The sequence below is a fragment of the Myodes glareolus genome, chromosome 1 (assembly GCF_982192425.1).
Source record: "Myodes glareolus chromosome 1, mMyoGla1.1, whole genome shotgun sequence".
In the NCBI taxonomy this organism is placed as follows: Eukaryota; Metazoa; Chordata; class Mammalia; order Rodentia; family Cricetidae; genus Myodes; species Myodes glareolus.
This window is the reverse complement of record NC_142026.1, coordinates 52,946,128-52,973,725: the sequence shown is the minus strand read 5'-3', so window position 1 is coordinate 52,973,725 and position 27,598 is coordinate 52,946,128. Positions and strand designations below refer to the sequence as shown.

The window sequence follows — 27,598 nt, the reverse complement described above, 5'->3', positions numbered from 1 at the left end:
AAGAAAAATTATTCAAAATGCAGATCTTCTTGAGAGAGGCCTGTGATTCTGAAAAACTCAAACTGCTTTAGTTTGAGTAACAAGTTTATTTTTTCAAAAGGCATATATAGACAATAAACAAAGTAAACATTTAAAAGGTTGTAACTGCCCTAGGCGCTGCTCCATAAGTCTAAGCATTTCCTCTTAGTAATCATCATCTTCATCGGAGTCCATTACTTTTCTTCTGTTGAACTAGGGGAAAATTAAAGGAATGTCAGACACTTTCTAAAGCCTCCAATTTTCTGAGAAAAACATTTTTAATTACTCAAGTGAGGCTTCTTTGTGTGCATTTTTGAAACAACTTAGTAAGTGAAGAGGAGTAATTAAAGGTAAGAATCTTAACATTACACTCTCCACATAGCCAGACTGCTCCCAACCACATCAGACAAATCAGTGTCTAAAAGCTCAAAAGCACCGATTGTTCAGGCGCACACTGAAAACGACACAACCGCGCCTTCTGCCATGCACGTGGGGCACTTACTTTAACTGTTGTTTTCTTTTCTGTCTGTTGGCTGACCTTCTCAAGTATTTCTATTAAACCTTGTTCTGACACCTATAACCAGAAAGAAAAAAGTGTGTCAAAGCATACACCATCTCTAAGCAGACCAATCATGAAGTCTCTCCTCTCTCCAAGGTGCAGGAATAGATCAGGAGGAAGTAGAGGGACAGCCCTCAGGAAAGTGAGTGGGTTTAAGGCCACCTTTGTCACTGCTAGCAAAGCAATGGAAGGTCACAGGTATGGATACGCCACCTCTGCCCAGACCACCCCAAAGACAACATCCTCAGAAAAGCTGGTTCTTTCCAGCTCCAGCCCAGTGCAGACAGGGCTTATAGTCTTCACGGTGATATAGTCAGACACACACAAACCAAGGACTTCAACCTCCCCTTCATAAGTGCAAGAAAAAAAAAAGTCTAGCTTCTACAAACACTGTGGTGTTTTAGTTGATGCCTACAACCCCTATTCCAGCGCAGGAACAATTTGAGGCTGGTGACTAATGGTCACCAAGTCACATTGATACAAGTGATGATATTCCACACAATACCACGAAAGGAGAAAGCTGAACATTTTAGGACAGGCAATCATCACTCAAGATTTACAGTAGGGGTGATTATTCTCTCTTTTAAAACTTTTGAGTCAGCAAGAATTGTATATTCAAATATGGAAATTATTTGGTACAGCTGACTTTTTAAGTTTTAAAAATTCAAGTGCAAGGGCTGGAGAGATGGCTCAGAGGTTAAGAGCACTGGCTGCTCTTCCAGAGGTCCTGAGTTCAATTCCCAGCACCCACATGGTGGCTCATAACCATCTGAATAAGATATGGCGCCCTCTGGGCATACATAGAGACAGACAGTTGTATACATAATAAATAAATAAACCTTTAAAAAAAAATCAAGTGCATATTTTGTATTCTGCTACAATGTATCTATCTATATGAACCATATGCATGCATAGAGATCAGGGCACTGGATCTGCTGGAGCTGGAGTTACAGGCAGTTGTGAGCTGCCTGATGCGGGTACTAAGCACCAAGCTCCACCTTCTGCGAGAGAACAAGCACTGTAACTGCTGAGCCATCTTCCAGACTGCAGGCAACAACACACTCCTTCAGGCAGTCGGGGCTTACCTTCCCGCTTAGCTGTCCATACCGCGCCATCTGGATAAGGTAGTTCTCTACTGCTTTAGTTTTTTCAGGTTTTACAAGTGCTAAGTTACTTACTAAAAAACAAAAAACATAAAAAAGCGTGAAGATTAAATGCACTAATTATACCTTAAAACTATCCATTGACACTTCCAAAGTATTTCACAAGCTTATGTCTGCCAATAGCAAAGGGTAGTTAGGGCAGACAGTACAGTTACGCCTCTCAGTCTCAAGTATTCAAGTATTCAGTATGGTGGGCGAGCCAAGGTTACACTTGAGCTCTCAGGTTCTAAACTCCTGCTCTGGTCATGATGCCTATGAAATGACGGCATGATTCATCTACAGCGGCCTCTTCTAAACAGAGGCTGGATTCGGTTTTCAAAAGAAAAGATGCTAGTTTACTCTGACAGGTTCATTCTTTTCTATGTGGTTTTCTTTCAGATTTTACTATAAAAACTGCAGGCATAGCACTAAAACCCAGAATACAATCAACCCCTAGCCCTCACCACAACTCTGACTGCTCAAGAGTGAACCCTTAAAACCTTCTGAATGTCCTCAAGGGACATCTTCCTAAGGCAGGGACTGCGTTCAACAGTAGTGACTCTCTCCAGGTTTTGTCCAGGTTTCCGGACAAAGCATCTCCAGTACCTTAAACAACTGCTCTGACGAGAGCAGTGACCCCATGTATGCATCCACCCATCCAATTACCTCAAGCTAATTTTATGGGGATAAAGGAAATTGAAGATGCTTACACCTGGCCCGGGCTGACTGATCCAGAACTTGGGCTAAGATACTGTTTCTCATTTCTGCTTCCCTATAACAAAACAAAGGTCACAAAAGATTAGAACTAAGCTGTCAGCATGCTGAGTACAAAGTCATTTATTCAATGCCTCTGTAAAAGAATCTTTACATTTATTTATTTATTGTGGGGGCGCACACATCTCAGCGTACATATGGTGGTTGAAGAACAATTCTGGGGAGACAGTTCTCGCCTCTCACCATGTGGGTCCTGAGGACCAAGCTCAGATCATCAGGCTTGGTGGCAAATGCCCCTCCCTGTTGAGCCATCCAGCAGGCCACTATGAGACACCTGTGCTTCATGGACTGCACGATGCTAGGTGCTTTTGCCTTCTAAGAGGCAGCTCTCTGGTGTACACCTATCAGAATGGCAGGCCACTATTTCACGTAGTATTTCATTTCAACAACCATTAAGTACCTAGTGCGGAACGTGCTACAATGCTGTAGTGGAGTCTTGGAAGTTAAGAGAGAACAAGTGTGCTTTCTTTAGGGAGGATACAGAAACCCGGAGACTCTGAAAAACTGTGGCCGAGGTAGAGCCAGATCCTGTGACTTCTAGGTCTGCATTTATTCTTACTTCCTCCTGAATACTCAAGTAGGAACCATGGCAAACTATCAAACTTCTTAGGAGATAAAGCTTAGCTACAGAGCTCAAGCTGGCTTGGAATTGACTGTGTGGTCAAGGCTGGTCTTCAACTCAACTTCCTTCAGTTTCCCAAGTACTAGGATCACAGGTCTGTGCCACCTCACCCTGCGTTAAGACTCTAAGTAGGAGTGTATTTGGTTGTTTTTTACTCTTTGTGAGGGCCTGTCACCCAGCTCCCAATCACACAGCGTTTTATTCTTACTTATGAACGCCCAGCCTTAACTTGGCTTGTTTCTAGCCAGCTTTTCTTAACTTAAATTATCCTCTAGGTTTTTATATTTCTCTATTCTGTGTACCTTTCTTTCCTTCTTACTCCATGGCTTAGCTGTGTAGCCGGCCCCTAATGGCCTCCTCCCCTTTCCTCATTGCTCGATCCTCTCTCCCTCTCAGATTTGTCCCATGTATCCTCTCTCCCTGCCTGCTCCGCCTAGCCTTTCTCCTGCCTTAGAATTGGCTGTTCAGTTCTTTATTAGAGCAATCAGGTGTTTTAGACAGGCAAAGAAACAGCTTCACAGAGTTAAACAAATGCAACAAAAAAGAATCCAACATCTTTGCATCATTAAAGCAAATGTTCTGCAGCATAAACAAACATAACACATCTGAAAATAATATTCTATAACATAGGAGACTTAAAATATTTATCCAAGGCAACCATCCAAGGAACCTATTAGACAGACAGCAGCAGCCATGGTCTGGCAGAACGGCTGGGGCTAGTTGTGCCCACTAGCAAGGGCTTTGGGAACTGGACTTAAACTTTATTTCCTCAGGTCATTTTCTCAGAGTTTCTGAATCTAACTAAGATGCTGTGGGTTATAAGACACACCAATCTGTTTTCGCCATACTGGTATTCGAACCTAGAGCTCTGCAGATGCTGGAAAACGCTCTATCTCTGCACTACATCCCCAGCCCCTCTTTTTTTTTTTTTAAATATTTATTTATTTTATTATGTATACAATATTCTGTCTGTGTGTATGCCTGCAGGCCAGAAGAGGGCACCAGACCCCATTACAGATGGTTGTGAGCCACCATGTGGTTGCTGGGACTTGAACTCAGGACCTTTGGAAGAGCAGGCAATGCTCTTAACCTCTGAGCCATCTCTCCAGCCCCCTTCCCCAGCCCCTCTTAATTTTCTTTTTCCAGTTTGAGGTTTGCTAAGTTACCCAAGCAGGACTGAACGTGAGATCCTGTCTCAGCCTCCCAAGCAGTGGAGACTAGATGCGTGAGCTTTATGTATTCAAAGAAGACCCTAGATAAGAGATCCTGAGTGGAGAAGGAAAATGAAACCAGCTCCTCGGAGAACGGCGGCTTAGAGGTTTAACCTTGCAGGCTGCTGTCTGAATTTACACTACCAGGGAAGAGGGAGTGGGGAACAAGGAACCACTTGACTGAGCGCTCAGATCTGCAGTACACCCCAGGAAGGGAAGAGGCAAAAGTAGGGTGTGTTCGCCCACCAAATGTATGTTTGAACTTGTGTGCTCTGCCACGTGCAGGGGTAAAACAGCGGGGACATTAATGTTTACTGAACACTTACTGTGAGGCCTGGGTCGAGAAATCCCTATGAAGTCATTCTACTATTATATTTAGAGAGGCATCAGGCAAAACTTTAAAACAAGGCATTAAGGGAATGCCAAGAGTATTTACTGAATCAAACTAAAAAGGGAACTACCCTGATGCGGACGGACTTATTAGTAAATCATCCTTAGGAAATCTGTTAAGTCAAACCAATTAAAACAACTAAGTAAAAGAGACAAATTCAATCTCTGAAGCCACCCTTTCAGAAAGTTCCAATTCTGGTTCATACCTTTGCTTTGCTTCCTGTTGGGCTGCATCACCAGGATCCTGGGGGGGAAAAAAGGATAATTTTACCTTTTAATCGAGTGGAGTTTGAAAAGAGGAAGAGAAAAATAGAAGGTACTGCCGGGTGGGAGAAAGGGCGAGGTGACACACATCTAAAACCCTAGTTAGTGCTTGAGGCAGGACGACCTCACGTGTCAGGCCAGCCTGGGCTACAGGCAGAGATCCCCACCTCTAAAGAAAGCAAAAGAACAAACAAATGAAAACAAAAAGAGTTTATTCGGTTTTCTTTCTGCTATGATCGGCTCCTGGGGTGGAAACTAGGCCTTACAAAAATCAGTGAGTTGGTTTCCATTTGCAATGTTTTGTTCTATTAAATATGGAAGAGCTGAGGGTGGACCCTGGGGAAGGGAAGGAGGGTGTCAAACAGACCAGGCTAGCACTGTGGCCCAGGCTAACGCCCACCCCCAGCCCCACATTTACAAAGTGAGGACGAGTTTCTAAAGTCACAATCTGATAGAATGTTTGAGAACACACACAGTCCCTGGAGAGGCCCTGAACCACGGAGCCCTACTTCTGCCTGTAAGAAGACTCTCTGAAGACACCCTGGCTTGGCCTGAGGGATGCTGGTACAAAGGGCGCTGCCACCGAGGCCACCCACCATCACTAGCGTTGGCCCTGCGACGCGTTTCCAGCCCGCTACTCCCTCCTAGACGGCACCGCGGGGGCTGAGCACCGACTCTGGGGTCCAGCTTCTGATTCCGGCCGGGGACACGCCGCCGTCGGGCCGGTGTCCTCCGCACTCAGGGGTCACAGGACCCCTCTCTCTACACGGTACTGCCTTCCGGCCAGCCAGACCGAATCCCAGATGACCAGAATTCCGGCGGGGTTGGCACCAGGCTCGACGGCGGCCAAGGCCGAGATATGGGAGCGACCCGAGGACGCGCACACCCCGACCCGCACCAGGCCCACGCGGGACCCCGCGCGACTCGAAGGGGCTGAGGCGACCTCCAGGGCATCCCCAACCCCACACACACATAAGGAGCTATGGGGGGGGGGGAGCCGTGCTCCACGAACCGACGCTGGGAGCCCTTGCCCGGAGTGAGGGCGGCGCCCCAGCAACCTGCCCGCTCACCCCATGCTTGGCCTGCAGCTCCGCTAGCCTCTGCTTCCTCAGCGCCTCTAGCTCTTCGTCCGCCATGGCGCGGCCGTCCCACGTCGCGCAGCCGCAGCCGCCGTCGGGGGTCGCGCAGCCGCACCGGCAACTCCGGGGGTCCACCCGGAGCGGAGCTCCTCAGCGCGAGTCCGACGCCGGCTACTGCGCAGGCGCGAGGGGCGCTCAGGCATCAAAGATAGAGTCCCGAGCCGCGGCTGCTCCGCCCCTACCAGGGCGCCTTGCAGAGGACCGATACTTCGATGATAGGCTGCACAGAGCCGCTCTAATAGGACGCTTCTTACCCCCTACCCGAAATCGTCTAGCTATAAGACATCGATTAGTAAGGATAATAGTGCAGTTTACTGACAGCTTCCATGGTGAAACGCGGGGGCTTGGAAAGGCGAAGTGGGGATTGGAAATGGTTTAGAACTGGATTGTGGCGATGGTAGCACATTTTTTTTACAGGCACCTAGTAAATCAACCTAGTTGATTGTTTCTAGCGGATTGAGACTTCTAGCGGATTGAGACGGGTAACTGTGAGGAGAAAGTGGAAGAGAGTACCTGGTCATTAAAAAAAAAAAAAGTGAAAGCAAAGTCAGATGGAGGCTGGGATGGGGGATGCAAATGATCCCTAGAGATTGGCGGCCGTGCTGCAAAGTGTAATGGATACCCTGTCTGCCTTACCCCCACCCCCAGGCCCTTCTCCGAGAAGATGTTGTGGGTGTGTGAACTCTGTCAGTATACACACACACACCCTGCTTTTGAAGTGGGGGTCTCGGTATGGGGTGGAGCGGCTGAAAAAAAAAAGTTCAGTTCTCCAATCCTGTGACTTACTTGAGGTGTATATATTTTAATTATGACAAAATATACCTAACCATTTTCAGTGTGTGTGTGTGGGGGGGGGGGGTGCTTCAGGGCCTAGCGTCAGATCCCAGGAGCTGGAGTTCCAGGCAAGTTTGAACTACTTGACAGAGTGTTGGGAATAGAACTCTGATCCTCTGGAATCACAATTTTAACCACTGAAGCATCCCTCCAGCCCATCGAATACCTTCCATGTGACATAACTTCATTCCTAACTAGACTTGGTGGTATTTACCTATCAGCTCTGCCAATCCAGGGGCGTCTGAGGCAGGGGAATCTAGACTTGGAGATCAGCTTGCCCCTCCAGAGTGAGACCTTGTCTCCAAACAGACAAGTTCTCCCCGCTCTGTTTCATTGCTTTCATGACTGAACATACGCACTGGATAAAGCACTTTAGATGCCTACATCCGTTTGGCCTCATTTTCACTTTGCATCTATTGTAGGTAAAGCGCTTATCACTATTGGTGTGCAATGCCAGCCTGCAATCCCCTTCAGTCAGTTTAAATATATATTCATGGGCTCTTTGTTACTGGTGCTCTGAATGAAAATGGCTCCCATAGGCTGGGAAGGGGACAATTACACAATTAGGAGGTGTGACCTTGTTGGGGTAGGTATGACCTTGCTGAGGAAGCCTGTTGCTGGGTCTTTGAGGTTTCAAGTGCTCAAATCAGGCCCAGTGCCATTCTCCTGCAGCCTGCTGATCCAGGTGTAGAACTCCCAGCTACCTCTCCTGCACGGTGGCTGTCTGAGCTACGCCATGCTTCCTGCCGTAATAATAGTGGGCTAAATCGCTGAAACTGTCAGCCAGCCCCATCTAAATGCCTTCCCTCAGAAGAAAGTGTGTTACATTTGTTTATGCTGTGGAATATTTGTTTACTGATGCAAAGATGTGTGTTGCATGCCTTTCTGCTGCATTTGTTTAACTCTGTGAAGCTGGGTTACTTTGCCTGCCTAGAACACCTGATTGCTCCAATAAAGAGCTGAAAGGCCAATAGTAAGCCAGGTGAGAGAAATAGGCTGAGCTGCCAGGCTGGGAGAATAAATAGAAGGAGACGAAGAGAGAAGGGAAGATGAAGGATGGAGAAAAGAAGGGGCCAGTCACTCAGTCACAGAGCCAGATACAGAATAAGAAGGAAAGAAGAGACATAAAGAAATAGAGAAGGGTACAAGCCCAGAGGCAAAAGATAAATGGGATAATTTCAGTTAAGGAAAGCTGGCTAGACACAGATCAAGTTAAGACCAGGTGTTTGTAGATAATAAGTCTCCGTGTGTATTTATTTGGGAACTAGGTGATGGGCCCCTCAAAGAGCCTAAAAGTCAAAAAATACAAACAACTGCAAACACCTCCGGCCTCCACATTCATGCATGTCTAAACACACAAGTGCACCCTAGAGTGGTAGATTTTCCCCAGGAAGACACAGTATTCATCAATTTAACCCAGAAAGGGAACCATGAAAACAGACCAAATTAACATCAAAGTCCAACTTTGTGGATCTTAGCATTTTTACTGGGGTTACAGACAGGAGCATGTGTGAGGAGCCCACCCCAGTATGGGTGATGGGGACCCATGAAAGCTGCAACCCTGGAGCTCTCTGCACAACTGGAGGCAGTGTCTAGGCCTGAGAAACCTCTCATCTGGTGAGTCTCCCCTCCTGCCAGGTGACAATTGCCTAGAGGAGACAGTTTGCTTACTTCTATTGTGTTTGGAATGAGAAATGTATCCCGTTGACTCATGTATTTGAACACTTGGTTTCCAATTAGTGGTGCTATTTGAAGATGGGACCTTTAGGAGGTGGACCCTTGCTACTGGAGGAAGTATGCCACTGGGGATGCGCTTTTTTAAACTTATAGCCTCACCACCTTCCTGTTGGGTCTCTCTGTTCCATGTTCCTGGTTGAAGATGTGATCTGTACACTTCTTGCTCTAGCCACCAACTGCCATGCCATTTTTGACTCCTCCCCCCCTAGAACCATAAGCCCCAATAAACTCTTCCTTCTGGAATTCCACAGGAGTGGGACTGAATGGGCCACCTAGGACAGAGAGGGCCTGAGGAAACAAACTCCACCAGGAGCAGAAGCCAGGAGCAAATCCAGCCCTGGGAGCCAACCCAGTCCTGGGACCCTGGCAGACTAGGATTGAGCCAACGAAGTCTACAAGTTGCTTTGGAGTATGGGGTCTTATGCTGGTGTCAAAGAATAATGGTCCACCTCCTGGGTCTCACCAGCCTTCCCCTCTAGAGGAATAACTCAGAGGTTACTGACATACAGCACACATGGGTATGCGCGCGCGCGCGGGGAGGGAGGAAAACATGGAAAATGCACAGGTGACACACACGGTATTCCCTGGCCTCCTTGTCCTTGTATTGGCCATTGCTTTCAGTTCTTGGTGCTCATGTGACAGCAGCTAGACTGGACAGCAATCCTAGAACCCACAGGGGCAATGCATACAGCATCCATTGGTTCCTCTGCCATGCTAACCCCCATCCTTTTATTCCCTGGTCAGGCCACCTTCTTCTGCTTGATATCCTCAAGGCCCCAGGCAGCAAAGCCCTGGCTGTCTCCTGTCAGCAGCAGAGGGAGCCCATACTCTACCAAAAGAGATCAAGTTCCTCGTTATACTACAAAGCAGAAGGGACCAGGACTGTTGCTGTGTGACACACAGTATGTCCTCACAGACAGGGCTCTAATCTCCCCCCGTACATCCCCGTTGCTGGAAATCCATGCTCCATTGAGGGCCTATAGGCACAGAGTCACACTTCAAAAGCCTCAGGCGGCTTGGTGGGGGAGTTGGGGCTTCGGTGTGGCTCTTGCTGCACGTTGTGTGTTGTCATCTCCCACACCCAGGGTTTGTACCTTCACTGACTGCTTCCCGGCCGTCTCTCAGCTACGGGGCATCAGCTGATCAGCTATGTCATGGAAAATGCGATGAAAGCCACCAACGACAGCAAAATGCAGGAGGCTGGCCGGCTGGTCAGTCTCCTGCCGCAGCAGTTGTAGATGCATGCCCAATTGCCTGCTCAGGACCTCTCTCCCTGGCAGAGCGTCGTGGTTGGCACCTCCCTGATTCCTTCCTTTCGGTGCTCTTGCCCTCTAATCTATCCAAGAGCGCGATGGACCCCTCTCTCCCACATCAAACTCGCTGTGTAAGTAGATGGTTAGCAAGAGCAGAGGCTGAGATACCGACTGACAAATGCTTCTTCAACTGCGCCGGCATCGCTTGGGGTCACGGCAAGTTTGGTTACTGGTCCTTATAGTCAGGCCAATCTCATGATTTCCACCCAGTGCATATAAAAGTTATTCTTCCAGGACTGGAGAGATGGGTCACCAGTTAAAAGCACTCACTGCTCTTGTAAAAGACGTGGGTTTGGTGCCCAGTATCCACATGCGGTCTTACAACTTATGATTGCAGTTCCAGGGCATCCAGCATCCTCTTCTGGCCTCTCAGGGGCACCCACATGCACACATACCACACATACACACTCAAGCACACACATACTACTCATAAAAATAAAACAATAGTTTAAATTTATGTTTACCATACTGGTTGTTGTTGTTTTGTTTGGTTTTTTTTTGGTTTTTTTTTTTTTGGCTTGCTACAAGTCATAGTCACCAGGGAAAATGCCTTCATTAGATTGTCCTGTAGGCAAGCCCGTGGGGCATTTTCTTGATTGATGATTGACTTAGGAGAGCCCAGCTCACCATGGGTGGTGCTACCCTGAAGCAGATGGTCCTGAGCTGTATAAGAACACAGGCTGAGCAAGCCACAGTGAGCAAGTCAGTAAGCAGCTTTCCTTCATGGTCTCTACCTCAGTTCCTACCTCCAGGTTCCTACCTTGAGTTTCAGCCCTAATGTCTCTCAGTGATGAAACTGTTTGGCAGAGGGTAAATAAACCCTTTCCGGGTTACTCTTGGCCATGACTTTGTCACAGCAACAGAAAGCAAATATTTACCCTATATTGTGGTTTAAGAGCACAGCATTGCATCTACAAAGAACACGTTATTGGGCATCCAGTGTCCTTTTGGTTAAAAACACTGTATTGGACCACATGTGTGCAGTGCCTGTGGAGGCCAGAAGGGGGCGTCATATCTCGCTGGAACTGGAGTTACAGATGAATGTGAGCTGCCATATGGATACTGGGAATTGAACCCAGGTCCTCTGGAAGAGTATCCAGTGCTCTTAACCACTGAGCTATCTCTCTACCCTCTTTCTGTTTTAGGAATAAGTTATTACCAGTCTGTGCCAAGTGTTTTATGGTGTTTACGTGTCCACACAGGTTCAGAGTCACCCACCACACTCAGAATGAAATCAAAATATGTTTGTAAAATTGAGCCTCTCGGGCAAAGCACAATCTGAAAAACTTGTTTTCATAAAAAGGTATGACTCAGGGGAGAGGACATCTTGGTCTTATTGCTCATTCATCCACTTATTCAAGAAGTGTTTTAAGCTGGGCAGTGGCATGTGCCTGTAGTTTTAGCTACTTGGTGGGGGAGCTGTGGAAGGAAGATCATGTGAGCCCTGGAATTCAGGACAGGGTTGGTTGGGCAACACAGAGAGACTGTGTCTCAATACATGGATAAGTAAATGTATTAGTCAAGGTTCTCTAGAGTCACAGCTTATAGAATGAACTCCCCCCTCTCTATGTGTGTGTGTGTGTGTGTGTGTGTGTGTGTGTGTGTGTGTGTGTGATGGGAATTTGTTGGAATGACTGGAATAACTTTCAGGCTGTAGTCCAACACTGGCTAGCTGGGAATAGAAAGTCTAAGAATCTAGTAGTTGCTCAGTCCCACAAGGCTGGATGTCCCAGCTGCTCTTCTGTGGATGTTGGGGTCCTGAAATGCAGGCTCCAATCCCGTTGAAGGAATGGACGTGCCAACAAGGAGAGGGCAAGCAGGCAAAAAAAAAAAAAAAAAAAACGAACAAACCCTTCCTTCTTCCATTGTTCTTCTGGCAGAAGGGGTGGCCCAGATCAAGGCTGTGCTTTTCATCCTCAGGATCCGGATCAAAGGCCTGTTGTCTTCTTGCCTGGAGGTCCGGATCACAAGTGTGCCCTCAATTTCTGGGTTGTAATTCATTCCAGGTGCAGTCAAGTGGACACAAGAATAACCATCACAGCCAATAAGTAGACAGGTATGGTAATGCATGCTCATAATCCTAGCATGTATGTAGCTGAGGCAGGAGAATCGTGAGATTGGGGTCTGAATATCAAGATCCTATCTCAATCTAAAATCCAAATAATGAGTGGATGGATGGATGGATGGATGGACGGACGGACGGACGGACGGACGGATGAGCCATTCTACATCTACTCAGTGTCTGATAGCATGCTCGGTCCTGGGGGTGGGCGTGAGTGACAGGCACCCACCATCAGCTCTAAACACCCTAAACTCCTCTGCTACAGCTCTGACCTTTCTCCATCTGCCTCCCGTGACTCATAAACCTCATAACTCTGATCTATCTAGAAACAAATCCTAAAATTCTGGATGATTTTTGAGAATGTTTTTAACAGACCTGATACCTACAATTGTAACATCAGAACTGAGGAAATGGAGGCAGGATGATCATGATGGTCAAGGCTAGCCTAGGCTACATAGTAAGTCAAGTCTATCCTGAGCTTCATAGTGAGACCCTGTCCTTAAAAACCTAAGCTTGTGGCTGGATGAGAAAGCACTCGCCCACCATGTGCAGGGCCCTGGGTTTGATTCCCTAATGCTGAAAAAAAAAATTGAACAAATACAAGCGATTGATCTAAATTTCCACTTTGTAAGTCAGAGAAAATTACTATTCAGTGTGAGGAGGCTTCTTACATCTATGCGCTCATTCATAATTAAGCCAACTGTGCCACGCAGGAATGTATGCATATGAATATATGTGTGTATGTATGCACAGCTCTCATATCAAGATAAATGCTGGTGGCAAAGGACCAAATGGTTTTACCTATTATTTTTGTGAATTAAAATCCTCCCACAAATTTTGCTGTCGGCACCCCAAGTCAAAAGTTATCAACATCAATGAGTCAGCCAGCAGGCGTCTTCAGGACTGTGAAGGTGTGTTCATTATGCTTCCTGGAAAGATGAACACTCAACAAACAGGTCTAGAAACACCCCCAATCCTTACCCCAGGGAAATCACCCAAGCTCCAGGGTCCATCTACCCCAGGAGAAGGCAGACTGAAGAGAAAGAGGATGCAGGCAGGCAGGTGAGAAGGGTCTCCTTCTTCAGAAGCCTCCCTGATGAGCAAGGGGCTGGCTGGGGCCTTCTCTTTTTTTTTTCCCTCCCAGCCCGCTCACCTACCACAGCAGCACCCCCAATTTGCCTTTTGAGGAAGAGCAGATGGAACCTCTGGGCCCCGCCATGGCTACAACAAGCCACTAGCAATTCTGCTTGGTTTCTGAGGCTGCTCTCCTTGCCTGGTCGATGGGTCTCTGCTCTGTGTCTTCACAGAATTCCTCGTGCTGGAGTTTCAGATCAAAGCCTGGCACATTGGTGTCCAGCAGCAACCACTCAATATACCAAAAAGAGAGAACTATCCCAGAACATCACTAAGGCCATGCATTAAGAGACCAGAGCATTGGAACACAGGGTTGTCATTTAACAAGGCTAAGAGACCTGTGTGACATCACTTCCCCGGGGGTCCTGTTACTTTGGGTCCTGTGTGTAGGAACGCATCTCTGCATCTCTGTGTGTTTCTTGTGCTTTTCTTTGGCTCTTTTCCTTGCCTTAAGATTTAATTACTTATTATGTGTACAGCATTCCTTCCATGCGCGCCTGCATGCCAGAAGGGGGCGCCAGGTCTCATTATAGATGGCTGTGAGCCACCATGTGGTTGCTGGGAATTGAACTCAGGACCTCTGGAAGAGCAGTCAGTGCTCTTAACCACTGAGCCATCTCTCCAGCCCCCCCTACTCATATTCTTCAACCACTCCTTTATTTTCCATTTTCATGTGTGTGTGGTGCACATGTGTGTGCACACGTGTGTATGTAAAGACCCGAGTTTGATATTCAACATCATCCTCAATCTCTCTTCCACCTTAGTCATTGAGGCAGACCTTCTAATCAAACCCAGAGCTCATTGATGGAGCTGTTCTGCATAGGCAGCTTGTTCTGGAGATCTCCTGTCTCTCTTCCTTCTGAGGCTGGAATTACAGGTGGACTACCACACCCACCGGGCATCTAGTGGGTTCTGGGGTCCCACCTCCAGTTCACTTCAACCCTGAGCTATCCCCCGGCCCCTCAACTTACACTCTTTTCATAGGAGGCCAATGACATGTGATTAGATTTTAAAAAGTAGTGTATAGAATGTTTGAAGAATTAGAAGCTTCTCCTTAATTGATTTTGACATGAATTAATTGTTTTCTAAAATTAAAAGCCCTCTGTCTGACTCCAAATCTTTTCATAAATCATTTTGCATTTTGTTTGTATTATTGCGGTTAGTTCACAATTTCTAGATTTCTTCAGAAGAATACCATCTTTTTTTTTCCCCAAGTGGGTGTGTTTGGATAAAAAACAAAAAATGTCATTGTCAACAATGAAAAGCTTGCAATATGTGTGTGTGTGTGTGTGTGTGTGTGCATACATATATACACACACACATATACATATCTCACACGATTCTGTGATAGTGAAATATTCGGATGAATAGTGGACATTTCTGCGGACTTTATCATTTGCTTTCTGTCGCTGTGACAAGACGCTAGAGAGAATCACGTTTAGGAGAAGTTCATGTTGGTCATGACCTCAGACCATGGTTATCATGTGTCTCTTCAGGGGGCCCATGCTTAAGCTCAACATCCTTTTTTAAAAAAGATTTATTTATTTATTATGTGTAGAGTGTTCATGTATGCCTGCAGGCCAGAAGAGGGCACCAGATATCATTACAGATGGTTGTGAGCCACCATGTGGTTGCTGGGCAACGAACTCAGGACCTCTGATAGAGCAGCAAGTGCTCTAAACCGCTGAACCATCTCTCCAGCCCGAAGCTCAGCATCTTGATGGCAGTCATGTGCTAGAGCAAAGGAATGGCCTCATTGTGACCAGGAGGGAGGGAGAAAACAAGAGGAAGGGTCTAGGCTTGAGATATAGCTCTGTGCCTCCAAGGACCCCCTTCCTCCCCACTCCTGAGTTTCCATCATCCTCCCCACCCCCGTTAGGTACCATCGCTGGATGGATCCTCTGATGATGTCAGAGCCCTCCGGATCCAAGCACTCTGTCAAAGCTCTGCCTCTTGTCATGACTCCTGGGAACTGAGCCAGCCAGACTCTGCTGTAACAGAGTAGCAGACACAAACAACGTGAGGGAGGAAAGTGTTCAGTCCCCCAGGGCAGGGAGACACAGAGGAGTGGCTGTGTTCATGATTGGCAATAGTGAGGGACCAGGCAAGACAGAGTACCCAACGGTGTGACCCCAGTGACCAAGCCCTCATTGCCACAATCCCCCTATCTCCTAATAGTCTGCTCGTAAGTAGATTAAATCATTGATCAAGTCAGGGCCCTTATTTTCTGATCATTGTATTTTTAATTATTTATTTACTTTACTTGTATGTGCCTGAGTGTATGTATGTGTGCCAGGTGCAATGAATGTCTGCAGATGGCAGAAGAGGGCACTGATCCCTTGGATCCAGTTACAGGTAGTTGACAGCCATTGTGTGAGTACAACCAAACTCCGGAGCAGCATACGCTCTGACCACATCTTTCTAGCCCCTCTAATGGACTTCTAAACCCGAGCTAATATAGTAGCATGCTTTACCACTCCAGGGAGGCCCGAGTGACAGGCAGCCCATGGCTTAGCCTACTTCTTTGGGGAATCATGAGATGTCCCAATCTCTTGTTTATGAAGAACTTTTCATGAAAACACTAGAGCACCACGACTGTTACAAACTACACTTTTACAAGATTTACTTATGGGTATGTGTGTCTGCATGTGTGTATATACACTGCATGCCTGCAATTACCTTCAGAGGCCAGATGAGGGCTTCATATCCCTGGAAATTGGAGTCACAGTAAGCTGTGAGCAGTTATGAGATCTTGACCTATTGTGTGCACCTGATCACTTATTAGGAAAACATGTTCCTACCCCCAGATATTGCTGAAATAAGTGGGTTTAGTAAATTAAATATGTAATTTATTTATTTTAATTGTGTCAGTTTAAACCAAAGGCATCAAACTTCGCGTGTGGGTGCAGGGAACTGAAACCCGATACTCTGAAGTATCTGAAGCAGCAGCAGGTGCACTTGACCCCTGAGCCGTCTTCCTGGCCCTCAAGCTAGAGTTCTTATCTTCTTTCTTTCGTATGTGTTAAGGGGTAGGCAAATTTGACCCTTTTACCTCTCAGGATTATCTAAATCTTGGGGCACTTAGGAATTCAAGAACTGATTCGCAGATGGAATGTCTTTCTATGACTAAAGCAAGGACCAGTTCAGTTAAGAGCCAAACACAATAATGACAAGAAATGAAAGACATCATTTGGGGAGGCCCAGACCCCTAGAAGATGTTGACCGACTGTGTGCATCTGATCCCTCATTAGACAAGTGTCTTCCTATCCAAACACTGCTGAAATAAGTAAGCCGAGAAACACTCGTTATGCAAATTAAAACCAAAGGCATCAAACTTTGCATTTCTGATTACATATTCAAACCATACAATTACAGCGTATAAAATCAATTTTTACTATAGTCATAAGTAGCAATTAGACATAGTGTTTTAAAATTCAAATGATATTTGTATTAGATGAAAATCCTCCTTTTCCCCAAGCCCCGGGAAAACATCTGACTAGGAAATGATCTCCTGCGGTTCTTTTCTTCCCAAGGAGCCCCCCAAACAGCTTCTTATGACCCATTTCAGCTTAGGGGATGCAGTGGGAAAGAAAGGACATTGACTCCCTCCAAACTCTGGGTCCTTAGGGTCAGGGGTTCAGGGTCTTCATTCAAATACACCAACATTTTGTCAAAGATCTGATGCCCAAAGAAAGTTGGGAAGAAAATGAGGGCAGATAAAGGGAAGAAGCAAGCAGAAACCAAAAATTAGTTTTGTTTTGCTTTCCAGACTTTGGTGGTAGGGTAGTGGTGTGTGTGGATTTTCCCAAAGGAAATACGCAGCAGAGGGCTCAGAAACTGTAAAAACCCAATACCTGGATCATGGTCCCTAAGCACCATTCCTTCCTAAAGGGAGCCAAGACTTCCTTGAAATGATGGATTCCAGATGTAGAGAAAAGTTGAAAGTACATATGTGTGTACAAATCAAACTCGAAGATCCTCAGGACTGATGGAAACATGTTCAGAGGACACCAGACTTAGCTTAAGCTGTGGGTGTGTGCACATGAGTGCAGATGCCTGTGGAGGCCAGAAGAGGGCATCAGAGTCCCTGGAGCTGGAGTTACAGGTTGTTGTGAGCCACCCCACATGTGTGCTGGTAACTGAACTTACAAGGGCGGCAACTGCTCCTAACTATTGAGCCCTATCTCTCCAGCCCCAGAAATAGCTTTTTGAAGCAAGTCTTCTTCTAACTGACTTAAGCAAAATTCACCTACTAGATACCACTCTCCTGAGATAACAAGATTCCTGACAGAAGCAAGGCAAGGGAGGAGGGGTGGTTTGGCTCACACTTTCATGATGGGGAAGGCATGGTGGCTGGAGCGGCTTGTCTATGGAGGCCTGAGCTTGTAGCAGCTTGCCGCGTTGCCCTGGAAGACAGGGCATGAAGGACATTTGGTCTGGAAGTGGGGACAGGGAACCCATTTCCTCTAGGTAGGCCCTACCTCCTAATGGTTTCAAACTCTCCCCAGATTATCAGCCAGGGAACCAGCTGTTCAAATGCATGATCCTCTGGGAGGTATTTGCAGTGTGACAAGTGCTAAGTCATTTTCTGTGTCAGCTCCCTAACTGTGGCAGAACACCAAAGACTACAGCCGAGAAGAAAAACGTTGCTTTTGACCGTGGTTTCGGCTCAAGGTCACTTGGCTGTCTTGTTTTTGTATCTGTGGCGAGATAGTGAATTATTGTGGGGAGTCAATATGGAGCCAAGTTGCTCACCTCATGACAGCAAGGGAGCAGAGATGAACTAAGACTGTGTTTGCGCGTGTGGGAGGGGGGCGGGGGAACGGGGTGGGGCGGGGGAACGGGGGGCGGGGCAAGCTCTTTCCTTACGCTGCTGCTGCGTCTGTCCACAGCCTTGAGTATGCTCAGGCTACAGAAGAGACTTGCCTCTAGCATTCTCTGCTGTGGTAAAAAAAAGTCTGGTTGGATGGACCCCAATGAGACCAGTGAAATCGCCAACTCTGGTCAGCAGATCTGGAAGCTGATCAAAGATGGGTTGAACATCCGGAAGCCTGTGACTGTCCATTCCCAGGCTCGATGCTGGAAAAACACTTTGGCTCGATGGAAGAGCAGGCAAATGGGCATAGGGAAGCGGAAGGGTACTGCCAATGCTCGAGTGTCCGAGGAGGTGACCTGGGTGAGAAGGATGTAGTTCCCGCGCCGACTTTACAGGAGATGCTGTGAATCCAAGAATTGACTGCCACATGTACTACAGCCTGTACCTGAAGGTCAAAGGGGATGTCTCCAAAGACAAGTAGATTCTCTTGGAGCACATCCACAAGCTGAAGGCAGGCAAGGCCTGCACCCAGGCTAAGGCTCAAAGGTCTAAGATCAAGAAAGCACAAAAGCACAGAGATTAGCGCCTCTAGGCTAAGAAGAAGGAGATCATCAAGACCCTGCCAAGGAGGAGACCAAGAAATAAAGTTTTCCTCGAGTCTGTACATAGTGGGCTGCCTGTGCCCTCAGGTGGTTCAGTCACTAAAATAAAACAAGCCTTTAAAAAAAAAGTGTGTATCCAGGAGGTGGGCACTAGGATAAGATCTACCCCAGCCTTCAGGAGGCAGAAGCAGAAGCAGGAGGATCTCTGTTGAGTTTGAGGCCAGCCTGGTCTACAGAGTGAGTTCCAGGATAGCCAGGACTACACAGAGTGACCCTATCTTGAAACACACAAACAAACAAGCACGGATCTCCAAGACAGGGCTGGAGTGATGGCTCAGTGGTTAGGAGTGCACACTGCTCTTGCAGAAGACCTGAGTTCATTTCCCACATCCAACTTCTTGTAGCTCCATTTCCAGGGAATCTGTCGCCCTCTTCTGGCTTCTGGGGCACTGCACGAATGAACGTATCCTGCCTGCCGCCCCCACCCCCACCACAATTAATAATGAAGAGTGCTATGTGGAGGCTCATCACATTTTTCTTTCAATATTTCTGAAGGGTCAGATGTCATTCAGATGGCTGCAGTGAGCTTGGGATTCTATAGACTACACAGAAAATGAAAAGCCGTGCAAAGCAGGGCCCTGGGCACCTTCCATGAGGTCGGCACCCACGATGGGACGTGACTTTGTACTGCTGCATTTGCCTGAGGGCCATGTAGCCTCCTGTAAGCGACCCCTCACTGCGCTCTAGAAGCCCAAGAAACCCACTGGTTCCCACAAAAAATAAACAAATAAGTAAATAGCTAAATAAACTTTAAATGAAAAGTCGAAAGGAACAATCTGGTTAGTTCCCTATCCCTTTATTTATCTAAATATGTTAGGTAACTCTTAACAAAATAATGGATTTATTTTTAATAATGAATTATTAAATGAATGTGAAATCACTGTAACATGACTTGCTTTTCTTCAATTAACAGTTAATTGACTTTCATGCATATTTAACTTTGGAATAAAAATATATTCACATGCCTAAAAATGAAAGGTTACAAAAAAATTCCCTGGGGCTGGAGAGACAGATCAACAGTTAAGAGGACGTATTGCAGAGGACCCAAGTTCAATTCCCAGAATTAGCATCTGTGACACCAGCTCCAGGAGACGCAGCGCCCTCTTCTGACTTCCACAGGCACCAGGCACACACAGTACAAATGTATGTGCAAAACACTCATGCACATAAAGCTAAATAAACAAGTCTGGAAACAATTAAGGGGCTGGAGATTACTCAGCAGTTGAGAGCACTGGCTGCTCTTCCAGAGGATTCAGGTTCAATTCCCAGCACCCACATGGTAGCTCACAGCTGTTTGTGACTCCAGTTCCAGGGGATCCGACACCCTCTTCTTGGCCTCTGTGGGCACCAGCACACACGTGGCACAAAGACATACATGCAGGCAAGACCCCTGTACACATAGAACAATTTTAAACTAAAATTTAAAAGATGAAGAGGGCTGTTGTTATAGTTGAGGGATTGTTGACTGGTTGCCTAGTAGCCCAGCATGCGCAAGGCCCTAGGTTCAGTCCCCAGTACTTCATGCATACATACACAAACCCCCTGCCTGGAGAGGAACGTCTGATAGGGTCACTTGCTCACAGACGGAGGAATCTGCTCTCCATAGGAACCAGATGCCCACGTATTTGTCTTGATAGAACACCCAGATGAAGAAACCGAGCCTAATGTCACTTGCTTGAGAACTTTATAAGATTTTAATGTCTACGGCTCCAAATTAGCACGTCTCTGTCCAAGGGGTATGAAGAACTAATCTGAGTATAATGATGTGATAATGTAATAGCAGGAGCAGGGACCCAAGCCACTGCCTGCGCTGTGCGTTACAGCGGGGCCGTTAATAGACTCCATCAACCAGGGCCTGACTCGGAAGGCTTAACAAGAACAGTTCCCGGGATGACCCTTGGTGGCCAGAAGGATCAGCTGTCACTCAGGGTGGGAGCTGCAGAACGACTTCTGCTCAGAGTCCTGAAGGAAGCCACACTTAGCATTCAGATTTCGGAGTTCTCCAAAGGGAACCCTGAGTGACAAGGAGCCCTGAGCCCTGTGGGAGGGGGGAGGCCGGGAGCCTTGATGAATGCCACCTCCCCTCTCCACACGCCTGACTTCCTGAGCGAGCTGACCCGTGTGTCTGTCTGAAGTCTAAGGGGTGGGCCGCTTCAAACAGGGCATCAATACACTTCAGGATAATTAAGTGCCTAATTGAGTGTCTCGATTCAGCTGAGGCAATTTATGTGGCGGCTTGTCATGTCTGCGTTCCAGTTCCGCTTCCGTCAAGTGTACAGATTTTCTCTTATTTCCTTTTGTGGGTTTGTGTGTGGTCTGTGTGGTCTGTGGGGGTGTGTGTCTGAAATGCGCATGTGTTGTGTTCACAGGGTGTGTGTTGTCTGTGGTGTGTTTGTGTGTGTTCTGTGTATGGTGTATAGTGTGTGTGTGTGTGTGTGTACGTATGTGTGTGGTATGTAGTGTGTCGCATGGATGTGATGTGTGTGTTCACATGTGTGTGCACACCCATGCCTGTGCGTGTGGCGGCCAGAGGAGGATGTCCGTTGCCTTCCTCCGGCTCTCCCCCTTATTCCCTTGAGGCAGGGTCTTCTCTTGAACATGCAGTCTGCTGTTGTCCTGACTGGTACTCTCCAAACCTGCCCATCTCCATCCTGAGACACTGAGGTTACATAGCATGCCTGTCTTCCGTGTGTGTGTGTGTATTGGGGGGTGGTGTTTTACATGGGTACCGGGGATTTGGATTCAGGACCTCATGTCTGTGCACCCTAGGCAAGCACTCTATAATTAAACTGCATCTTCAGTCTGCTTCTGTTTCCAGAAGGCTCTAATGTCAACCCCAGCAGTCCTGGGTTCATGCTGTGGTCTTCTGAAGGATCCCTGCCTATTAATGCCATTAGTTTGGGAGGTCTAGCATTTCAACTCAGGACACAGCCATTCAGACTACAGCAAAAAGAAAAAAAAATCATGTATTGATATATATCTTCAGCATGGCCTTTACCGACAGATTTTCCTCTTATCTCTTATTACTACTTTTGGCGGGTGTCACTGCTTTGACTCCTGCATACTCAAACATTTATGAAGATCTTACTGGCTACACTGTTCCAGGATAGCTCTGGATCCTAGGTGTTAGCACACACCATCTGATCTGGTTTTGTCCTTCTCAGTGGAGTCCCAGCTTGACACCTCAAACGGTCATGGGGTGCCAGTATGGGATGAGTGGGGCTTGGCTCTGTGCCGAAATCCTCAGAACTTTGGGGAGCACGGTGCCCACTGCCCACTGCCAGCTTCTGTCTGTCTCTCACAACCAAAGTGGTGGAGTCTCTCAACAGGGCCCACGATGCAGTCTTCTGGTTGAGAAACCTATTTTCGAAAGTCTGAGAAGGGATGGGATGGCCACATTAGAGCTGTAGGACAGATCACCACGGACCTAATTTCCACAGTAAACGTGTCTTTTCTGTGCTAGCTTTCCTTTGCTGGAGGAGGGTTCACCTCCCTGAGCTCAAGGCTCGCAAGGTTCCAGTTCCTGGTTGGCTGGCTGCACGGTTTGGGGCCTGAGACAAGATGGAGACAGACTTGAGTGGCAGAGGAGGCTGGTCACCTGATGGCAGCTGGGAGGCAGAGGGCCAGAAGGGCCAGAGCCAAGGTGTACCCTCAAAGTCACACCACACCCTCCGTCAGGGAGGCTCCACCGTCCACCTGCTGCCTCGCAGCAGTCCTCTGTCTTTCCGTTTTACATATCTACTCTGCGTGTGCATGTGTGCACACATGCACATGGAGGGGTCAGAGGTCAAGTCGCAGAAGTCTGATGCCCTCTTCCACCATGTGGGTCCTGGGAACCAAACTGAGGTTATCAGGCCTGGCCGCAAGGGCCTTTACCCACTGAGCTATCTAGCTGTCCTTTCAATGACAAATCTAATAATGGGTCGACACAGTGACGAAGTCAGAGTCCTGGTGATCGAATTCTCGTCCCTAAGTCACACAGTGAGCATTGCTGTAGCAGAGGCTAGCCCTTCAGCACAGACGCCTTTGAGGGGGCACATCTCATCTAAGCCAGCATTCCCATCCGGAGTCTAACTTTAATGTAGCTGTTTCCAGTGTGGACACAAGTTGAGAAGACCGTGTGGTGAACCCCAAATTAGTTAAAACCTAAAGGGTTTTGTTATTTCCACATATGCACTTGGACTGTACCCGTGCCTCATCGTGACCTTTACTCTCCCCTCCCGGATCCCCAGCAGCCTCCTTTATTTTCCCATCCTGCACCACCACCCCCAGCCCACAAGGAGGGAAACTGTCGAGCACTTGTCTTTTGTAGCCTGGCTGCTTTCTCTTCACACAGTCTCCCGTTCCACACACTCTCCTTCAACGATGTGACGTTCTTCCGTATGGCAGGAGAGCGTCCATCATGGACATGCACCTCACATTCTGTCAGTCCTGCAGCTGGGAGGGGTCTGTAGCTGGGCTCCTCAGGGTAAGCCTTGACAACCACAGGGGGACAGGCACTCCCAGAGCAAGGCGACGCTGAAACTTCTGGTTACCACGTGGTGGGTGGCTTTGAAACATTAAATGACTTATCTGAATTTGAGTCGTGTTTCAAAAAGGGTGTGTAGTGTCTCTAGACTTGTCTTTTGGGAAAGTGACGATTTGGCGTTCCCTGGCAAGCTTGCCGTCCCTAAATTCTGGACTGCTTTTGCTCCTCTTTCCCTTCCGCATGTCTAAGGTGACGACATTTACCCCCGCCCCACCAACCCATAACTATTTTGCCCCTAATGTGTGTAGAGGATAATTAAAGAAACTAGCCGGGCATAGCGCACACCTTTAATCCCAGCACTTGGGAAGCAGAGGCAGGTGGACCTCTGAGTTTGAGGCCAGCCTGGTCTATAGAGCTAGTTCCAGGATAGCCAGGGCAACACAGAGAATCCCTGTTTTGAAAAGATCAAAACCAAAGCAAACCCCATAGGATCCAGCTGGGCCTGATAATGCACACCTACAGTCCCAGTACTTGGGAATCGGAGGCAGGAGCATTCACTGGACCAGTCTCACACACATACAGACACATGCACAGGTGAGGGGCTGCAGAGATGGCCCAGAGGTTAAGGGAGTTCACTGTTCTTACAGGGAACCTGAATCCAATTCCCAGAAGCCACGCTGGGCCGCTCACAGCCATTTATAACTTCAGGTATAAGAGATCCAACTTCCAGTTCTGGCCTCTGTGGGCACCTGATATGCACCCTTGCTAGAAATTTTATGGTCAAAATTATTGCAGCGGTGCAATTTGTGAGACTAATTTCTTTATCTGTTTTTACTAAGGAGTAAACATTTGAAGAACAATGGACAGTGTTAAGCATGGCTCAAAGTGTCTTTAGGATGGCCTGGAACTCATTGTGCAGCCCAGAATAGCCTTGGATTACAAGTGTGTGTGACCATGCTCCTCTTCCTTTCTCTCTCTCTCTCTCTCTCTCTCTCTCTCTCTCTCTCTCCGTGCATGTGTGTGCATTTTAACAGGCTATCTTGTATTTGTTCTTAGATAATTTCATTCATGTAAACAATACATCTTCATCATATGTACCCCAAACTCACACTCCCCAGGAGCCCCCCAACTCCTTCCTTGTATCAGGCACCTCAGTGTGTCCTTCTCCCCTTCATATTCTCTCTTCTCCATCTCTTTGACCCTCCTTTCCTCCCTCCCTCCCTCTCCCTCTCCCCTCCCCTCCCCCTTCCCCCCTCTCTCCCTACCCCCTTCCCATCTCTCTCTCCAATTAGGGCTGCCTGTTGACCGATCTCGTCTATGTTCTGGGCAGTTTCCCAGTTCATGGGTTCAATGACTGGGTCAGGTCCTGAAGACAGCATTTCACAGCCCTCCTCCCCACCCTCCAGCTCATGCATCTTTCTGCTCCGCCTTCTATGATGTTCTTGAACACGGAAGATGAGGGTTAAGATGGATGTCCCACTTAGGGCTGACCAATGGGTACCAGATGTCTGACTAGGAAATTCCTTAGTCCTCTGACCTAGGCAGGAAGGGAAAGCACACAGTTTGTCTTGGCAGAACTTCGACTCCAGAACCATCTCCTGTGCGCTGGCAGCCACCTTCCACCCAAGGCTACCCCCCGCCCACACACACATAGGGGATCCTCTCAGCATCCACCTTCCACACAAGGCTACCCCCACTCTCCCAGACACATAGGGGGATCCTTTCCACAACTCCAGTTCCCCTGGGACTCTGGAGAGGAGGCTCCCCTCCCGGAGCCCATCCGGTCCAAGGGCAAACCATGAACCCAAAATGCTTCTCCCTTGCAGTCCGTCCCCACAGCTCAGCCCTCATCAGCTGACCCTAGACCTTCTGCACAGTCATGGTCTGTGGTCCGTGGGTGGAAGTTATCAAAGACACTAGTGTGGACGCCACACACGAAGACAGAGAAAGCCTAAACTTGTGGATTTTATCCTTTGTGCTGTGTTTCTGAGACAGAGTCTTACACGTGGGTTTCTCCTGCCTCAGTCCCTTTAACACTGGGTTTAAACCCAAGCTGTCTGTGCACCACCATGCCAGTTCCGTGTGTTCACACTTAGTACTGGGTATCTCCATGTTTTACAAACAAGCAAATAGAAGCCTGCTATAGCGACCCCACCATTCATCCTGTCATGTTTTTCTATGGCTATTTCACGTCCGTGCAGTAAAACAGTTGATCTAAACAATTACTGAGTCGGGTTTTTTGTTGTTGTTCTTTATTATTTATTTATTTGTTTGTTTGTTTGTTATTGCGGCAGGGTTTCTCTGTGTGGTCCTGGCTGTCCTGGAACTCTCTCTGCAGACCAGGCTGGCCTCAAACTCACAGAGTTTGATCCTCCTGCCTCTGCCTCCCGAGTGCTGGGATTAAAGACGTGTGCCACCATCACCCAGCTGGTTTTTAAACAAGAAGTCTTGGAGCAAGAGAGCTGGCTCAGTGGCTAGGAGGACTAGCTGTTCTTGAAAAGGACCCGAGTTCAGTTCCTTAGGATCCACATGTCTGTTCATAACCCCAGTCCAAGAGATTGGAAGTCTTTTTGGCCTTCAAAGACACCAGGTACACATGTGGTTCACATAAATAAATGCAGGCAAACACTCATAGATATAAAATAACAATTAAAGATAAATTAAGGGCTGGAGTGCATACTGCTCTTCCAGAGGACCTGGGTTCAGGCCCTAGCATCTACATCAGACAGCTCACAACATCCTGCAACTCCAGCTCCAGGGGACCTGACACCTCTTCAGGCCTCTGAGGGCACAGCATTCATGTGCACACACCCCTACACAGACACACAAACATATACTTAAATAAAAATAAATTTCTAAAAAGGGCATCAAGTCAGAGTGGAGATTTTGCTCAGTGGTTAAGCGTCCTTGTTACCCTTGCAGAGGACCTGGGTTCCATTCCACGCGACCACGTGATAGCTCACAGCTGTCTGTAACTCCAATTCCAGGGGCTCCCATGTCCTCTTCTGACCCCACAGGCACCAGGTATGCACGGTGTGCATCCAGACATGCAGGTAAAACGCCATACACATAAAATATTCAAATAAGTCTAAAAAAAACCTGGAAGCTATCATGTGTCTTAAGTCCTTGTGTTAGATTGAATTTTGAAGTATTTTGCAAGCCAGTCACTCTTCTTGTGTGGTTCTGACTGGTGCTGCCTGGTTTGGCCTTCCCACTGTTTTGATTGTCATTCCAGAAGCTCCTTGGGTCTCACACTGCCTCGGGTCTGAAAGCGAAGGCTGTGTAATAAGGTTGACTTGTAGGGCCAGCACCAGTCTTCCCAGTGGGTTTTAATTGTCACTGCAAAAGAAAAGATGGTTCTCCAGAGTGAGACAACTGGTCTCTGGGAAAGACTCTGGCTTTGAAAGAGTTACCATGACAACCTCTGTCTTTAGGGCAGCATTTGAGCCTTATGAAAACAAAGGACTTGGCTTTGTGTTAAGTTGGTCACCATGGCAGTGCCACAGCCTGTGGACTTCACCGGCTCCCTTCGCTCCTGGGGGCATCTGTTTTTCTTTTGAGATTTGAAGACTCTGCTCAACACTGAGTGGCCATCTCCCACCTCCCTCTGGCAGCTCGGACTCACAGTGGGAGCCTGCTCATATCTGCGAAACGAGATGTGTTTTCTCTAAGACAACAGGTTCTGTTGGCTGGATATGCCTCTTCACCACGTGTTTACTGCTTCTTAAATATGGGGTTCTAACTCGGGAAAGATTTCTGTGCACTGGAACACACTCTGTTTATGTCCCTGCTCACTGTCCCTCTCCCACCACCCCTTTCTCTGGCCATAGTGCGTTGTTTGTCCCTTGACTGGTCCACGGACATTGCCAGGACAATGAGTTATTCTTTTAAGGGGGAAATATCACCTGTACTTCCATGACATTCATGAGATTATGTGTGGATTAATAATCTGAAAGTGGCCTTGCAGTGGTGGGGCACACCTTTAATCCGCACTCAGGAGGCAAAGGCAAGCGGATCTCTGTGAGTTCAAGACCTGCCTGGTCTACAGAGCGAGTTCCAGGATAGCCAAGGCTGTTATGCAGAGAACCCTGTCTCAAAAAATAAAACAAAACAAAAATCTAAAAGTGACTCGGGTGGCAGAAGAAACCAATATATATGTGCTTCCACGTGTGTGTGTGTGTGTGTGTGTGTATGTGTGTGCGTGTGTGTACATATGAGTGCAGTGCCTATAGAGGCCAGAAGAGGCATCAGATCTGCTCGGAACTGAACTCAGGAACTCCAGGTCTTCGCAAGAACACTCTTAAGCACCCAGTCACTTTGTCTGCTTTTAATTTTTTTTATGACTTTATTTTTTTGGGCTGGAGATCCAACACTCTCTTCTGGCCTCTGTGAGCACTGCACACATGTGATGCACAAACATACATACAGACAAGCACTTATAAACATAAAATAA

At 47.5% G+C, this 27,598-nt stretch overlaps 1 protein-coding gene and 1 pseudogene across 1 annotated transcript; one reads left to right on the top strand and one right to left on the bottom strand.

Annotated features, from left to right (window-relative positions):
* Positions 1-66: 66 nt before the first annotated feature.
* Positions 67-6,243, bottom strand: Pdcd5 (programmed cell death 5). The gene is made up of 6 exons (XM_048448800.3): positions 6,051-6,243; positions 4,923-4,960; positions 2,430-2,491; positions 1,663-1,754; positions 521-592; positions 67-231 (listed from the first exon to the last, which is right to left on the bottom strand). Exons 1-6 carry the CDS (start codon positions 6,114-6,116, stop codon positions 184-186), a joined length of 378 nt encoding a protein of 125 aa, XP_048304757.1. The 5' UTR covers positions 6,117-6,243; the 3' UTR covers positions 67-183.
* On the top strand, positions 6,115-18,598 carry LOC125409687 (large ribosomal subunit protein eL19 pseudogene; annotated as a pseudogene).
* Positions 18,599-27,598: the final 9,000 nt, after the last annotated feature.